Consider the following 5,361-nt stretch of genomic DNA (forward strand, 5'->3'; position numbering starts at 1 on the left):
ACACACACACTCTCTCTCTCACACACGCACACACACACACACACAAACACATGACTGTATGCTGGATGTACACTGTATCCTTGTGTTCGCGCTGCTTTGTGTAAGTGTACTGGGTCTGTTCATTAGAGCGCTGCTTTAAGCAGGTGTGATGTGGATCTATTTGGTTTGTATTCCTGCAGTGCTGCGAGTAACTCCACTCAGTGAAAAACATTGGTCCAAAATCCAGTGTCTGTGACTATGCCTAATTACATTTCTAAATTAAATAAATTTAAATTAAAAGTTAATTAATAATTAATAAAAATGAATTAATAATTAATTCAAACAGTATCTCACACTTGTTTGTCTTTTCCTACAGAATGACGCCATTCCTCAGGATACATTTACACCTGACGTATACCGACAGCTCCTGAACAACATTTGTCCGCGGAACGACATCGATACGATCTTCTCAGAAATGTAAGTTCCGTCTGCATTCTGATGGAAAAAATCCAACCTCACAATCTAATGACTGATCTAGTTCACCCATCACTTGTGTAAGTCGTTTCAGAGGTGGAGCAAGTTACATGAAGACTTTATTTTTTATTTTTCTTTAGAATAATGAATCATTTACAATAAAACCTGGAAAGTGTGTTAAGAAATATACACAAAATATAAAAGTCCATTTAGATGTCATGTTCATGTAAACTAAACTTGTATGTGGTCATGAATGGACTCATCATGTGTAAAGTTATTTCTTTTTGTGTGTGTGTGTGTGTGTGTGTGTGTGTGTGTGTGTGTCTCTCTCTCTCTCTCTGTGTGTCTGTGTGTGTGTCTCTGTGTGTGTGTGTGTGTGTGAGTGTCTGTGTGTGTGTGTGTGTGTGTGTGTGTGTGTCTCTCTGTGTGTGTGTGTGTGTGTGTGTTTCTGTACTGATGTGCAGCGGCGCTAAGATCCGGCCGTACCTCACCGTAGAGCAGATGACGGATTTCCTGAACAACAGACAGAGAGACCCTCGTCTGAATGAGATCCTATACCCGCCCCTCAAAGCGGAGCAAGTGCAGGGATTGGTGGAGAAATACGAGCCTGACACCATGCTTTCACGAAGAGGTTGGTGATTCTCCTGTCACTCAAACAGACTCCGCCCACTGTCTGCTGTTTGATCCCTGAGAATTAAAGCTGTAATGATTTAAAATGCTCATATGATGTTGAACTGAAGGTTTGCTGTTCAGTGAATAAGAGTTTGATGTTATGTGACGGTCAAAACCCAAAACTTCCTCTCTCCAGTCCATCCTGAATATTTATTACTTAAACTGCAGAAACAACATCACAACCATGAGGTCATTAACATATGACCCGTCCACACATATTCAGTATGAACTACACCAATCATAACAAGGCTCATTTACATTTTACAAGTGGCAAAGAGTCCGTTTTACAGTAAAAAGAAGATAATTAAATCAAAAAACATTTGGAGAGATGAATGTAGATGTTTTTGTTAAGAGCCATACTGTAGCAGCTCATGAGCCCTGTATCAGAGGAGGGTTCTCTACTGAGTCTAACTCACTGCAAAGAACCATCGAAGAACCTGTATGTTTAAAAGATGCTGGATTGTAGTCTTCCGTGGAGATGCTGTCTGTCCTCATGAACCTCGTCTCCATTTCTGAGTGCACTGCATTAATGAAGTCTTTCTCCGTGGTGTTCCCTCACGAGGCTGGAAAGGTGAGCGCTCCGCTGAGATGAAAGTCACCCGTTGCTGCTTCATTAGAGGCAACCTGTTCAGATGTCAGAGGAAGAGCTGTGTTAATTAGGCTGTGGGAGTCTACAGAGGGCATGGCAGGATTAATTAGCGTAAAGTGGCCAGAGGACAGCGGGGATGTTACATGCGCTAGACTCCACCTGAGAGCCGCGGAGCCCTGTGAAAATGGACTGAAATGAGAAGCGGCTGGCCGACATTCCAGCAGTCTGAGCTGTCACTTCTGCTGAACTCATGATGATTTCATCTTAACGAGGATACACTCGTGGCATTCTGTGGTTACAGTTGCATTCTTTCTTAAAATAAGATTAAGTAGATTAGAGGTGCTCATTCCTGTTCCTGTAGATCTACTGTACCTGTACTGATCCAAATGTTCCTGAAGGCCTTCAGTAGTCGGTTCTGGTGCTGGCGCTAGACTTTGTGGGAAGGTAGATCTCCAGGAGCAGGACTGAGCACTGCTGACATATTGTAAAAGGGGGCATAATATGTCTCCTTTAAATACTCTATGTAATATAAGTCTCTGGTGTCCCCAGAATGTGTCTGTGAAGTTTCAGCTCAAAATACTCCACAGATCATTTATTATATCATTTTGAAAATGCCTATTTTGAGTGGAAGCAGAAACAAGCTGGTTTTCGTGCCTGTCTCTTTAAATGCAAATGAGCTGCTGCTCCCCGCCCCCTTTTCCAGAATAGAGCTTCGCCATTACAGCTCGGACCTGCTAAAAAACATCTGTTTTGGTTCTGATGATCATGTTTATCGCGCTGAAATCATGCGTTTTAAACCATATGAGTTTAAACTTCTGATATACGGTTTTCTGAGCGCACACATCCAAATAGGGCTGCACGATATTGGAAAAAACTCACATACAGCTTGTACCTGCTAAAAACATCTGTTTTGGTTTTGATTATCATGTTTATCGCGCTGAAATCATGCGTTTTAAACCATATGAGTTTAAACTTCTGATGTACGGTTTTCTGAGACCACACATCCGAAGCATACGGACAGAAAGCGGCTGTCACAGCATGAGTACTAAACTTAAGTTCTCATTCACACACAAGTTTACGTTAAAAACACACAAGTTACAAAAACAGTTGGTTATTTCTGTGAAGGTAAACTGCTGGGAAATAAATCGCTTGTTTATTTTAGATCTGTGTGGCAGCAGCAATATACAGTAAATAAATCAATAAATGCACTGCTTTGTTGTCTCTGAGGCTGGGACTCTAAACAGTGTTCTGTGCTCATCTGTGCAGCCAAACACAGAACAGTTAGCATGCTTCGCTCAAACTTTCATCATGGCATTAGAGCTAGCGCACCGCTGTCGCTTGCAAATCAAAATGATGGTGTCATGGGCGTAAACTTGCAGATTAAGGGGCGGTAATATTATAATGAGATCCCTTTGCCACGTCACCAAGGGAGCGAAATCAGACGCGCTCGTTTTCTCAGACGCTTGCAGAAAAAAGCTTCCCAAAACAAAGTTACTGGGTTAATCTTTTTCACGTTTCCTTGGTTGGTAGATGCACCGGGGACCTGATTATAGCACTTAAAACCTGGAAAAGTCAGATTTTCGTGATATGTCACCTTTAAAGAAGGTAACCATCCACTGGTCTGAAGGTCTGTCCAGCACAGTCCAAAGTTTGCAAATGTACACAGGATTGTTAATATTGTTGTTTTGTGGTGCAGGGCAGATCTCGGTGGAGGGCTTCGCCAGATATCTCAGCGGAGAAGAGAACAGTATCATCCCTCCAGAGAAGCTGGACCAGAGTGAAGACATGACGCTGCCGCTCTCGCATTACTTCATCAACTCCTCGCACAACAGCTACCTCACAGGTCAGCCAATCAGACGACTCGCACAACACCTACCTCACAGGTCAGCCAATCAGATGCCTCGCACAACACCTACATCACTCTGTACATCAGTCCCTCACAGCCTCATTTTCATTCCTGTCATCAGCCACAGGCTTTATACTCCGCAGAGCGCTGGTACTGTGAGCCACGTCATTTTGTTGTGAACACAAATTGAATATGAAACTGTCAGGGATTTGGTTTGGGGTTTTTCCGTTTCCGTCAGACTATATGAAGAAGTGAGTCACTCTGAGAGCACAAAAGCAGATGTTTAGCCTTTGAACATGAACTAATGTTTGTGGGATGCTCACAAATGTACAAATAATCCTCAGTGATAATCGTTTGTTACCTGAACAGATGATCCAGTGTCAATGTGGTTTCAGATGCTAATGCACTTAGATTTAGCCATTCGAATGAAGATGGAGTGACAAAAACCTCCCTGCAATTCTTTGCACTTATGTAGTTGTAGAATTATGCACTTCCAATCCATATACTCAATTTTACAATAAAACTCAAGATGTGTCACTAATGCATTTTTAGATTAATTTAGATGAAGTTCTGCCAGTTATCTCAATCAGACAGGAAGCACATAATCACTCAGAAGACCAAAATATATGTGACTTCTGTAACATAAACCATTCTCCACTTTTATTAAAGGCTTTGCATTGCATTTGCTCTCAGCTGAGGTGCATTATTATTGTAGGTGAAATGGTAACATTATGAATGCAAAACTTTTGACAAGGAAGAGAAGCACTATATTTTAATGATCAAACTTGATCAAATCAGACAGGTGAAACATGCAATGCATCAGCAAAGACAGGAGATTAGATACGAGTGAGAGGCTTGTTATCGAGTCTCCTGATGTCCGTCGTGTTGTTTTCTGCAGCGGGTCAGCTGGCGGGAAACTCGTCTGTGGAGATGTACCGGCAGGTTCTGCTCTCCGGCTGTCGCTGTATAGAGCTGGACTGCTGGAAGGGACGCACCGCCGACGAGGAGCCCATCATTACACACGGCTTCACCATGACCTCAGAGATCTGCTTCAAGGTAAATGCATTTATCTCCCTTGTTAGGTGTGGCCTCTGCAGTCCGAGGGATTTGAGCTGGATGAGATGGTTTTGACAGGGATGTGGAGAAACAGAACCAGCGGTGAGATTTAGCAGAACATTCAGACGGCAGGCAGAACATGAAGGATTATGAGGAAATGGCATGAAGGAGGCAGAGAGAGCATACGCGATTGCGACATATTGAAAAACATATTTTAACGGATTAGAATAAGTTGTTAGGTTTAGCGGATGTGGTGGTACAATTTAGTGTGTACACAATCTGAATTCTGTTGATAAAGGATAGTGATCCAGTGTACCAGAAAAAATTTCTGTAGTGTATGAGACAGACTTGATGTCTCATCGTTCTCTGAGGAGGCACAAGAATGATCGCATAAACGGAGAAAGCACCTATTGCACACCTAATTTTTACTAATTTTTTTTAAATCATGACTGTCCTTCAGTTGTGGTGTCATTTCCATGGATGTAAACTAATGGATGGCTTTTCAGGAGGTGATTGAGGCCATCGCAGAGAGCGCCTTCAAGACGTCTCCGTTCCCAGTCATCCTGTCCTTTGAGAACCATGTGGACTCGTAAGTGTCAAAGCTCTTTTTCACTCTTTCTTAGAGTAACATAAATGATCCAAGTGTTTAGAGCTTTACTCACAGCATGTTGTTACAGTTAACATGTACTCTGTGAGTGTGTGTGTGTGTGTGTGTGTGTGAGTGAGTGTGAGTGTGTGTGAGTGA

General features: G+C 42.4%; 1 protein-coding gene across 1 annotated transcript in view; it reads left to right on the top strand.

Annotated features, from left to right (window-relative positions):
- Nucleotides 1-325: 325 nt before the first annotated feature.
- Nucleotides 326-5,361, top strand: part of LOC107712192 (1-phosphatidylinositol 4,5-bisphosphate phosphodiesterase beta-1-like) — a gene marked incomplete at its 5' end in the record, with an annotated part of 26,475 nt that continues 21,439 nt past the window's right edge. Inside the window, 5 exons of the mRNA XM_016517352.1 lie at nucleotides 326-456; nucleotides 918-1,084; nucleotides 3,411-3,557; nucleotides 4,459-4,616; nucleotides 5,123-5,205. Coding sequence (XP_016372838.1) covers nucleotides 326-456; nucleotides 918-1,084; nucleotides 3,411-3,557; nucleotides 4,459-4,616; nucleotides 5,123-5,205 — 686 coding nt within the window. The remainder of the gene's footprint in view (nucleotides 457-917; nucleotides 1,085-3,410; nucleotides 3,558-4,458; nucleotides 4,617-5,122; nucleotides 5,206-5,361) is intronic.

The sequence above is a fragment of the Sinocyclocheilus rhinocerous genome, unplaced genomic scaffold (genome assembly GCF_001515625.1).
Source record: "Sinocyclocheilus rhinocerous isolate Xijiao unplaced genomic scaffold, SAMN03320098_v1.1 scaffold2764, whole genome shotgun sequence".
NCBI classification, from domain to species: domain Eukaryota; kingdom Metazoa; phylum Chordata; class Actinopteri; order Cypriniformes; family Cyprinidae; genus Sinocyclocheilus; species Sinocyclocheilus rhinocerous.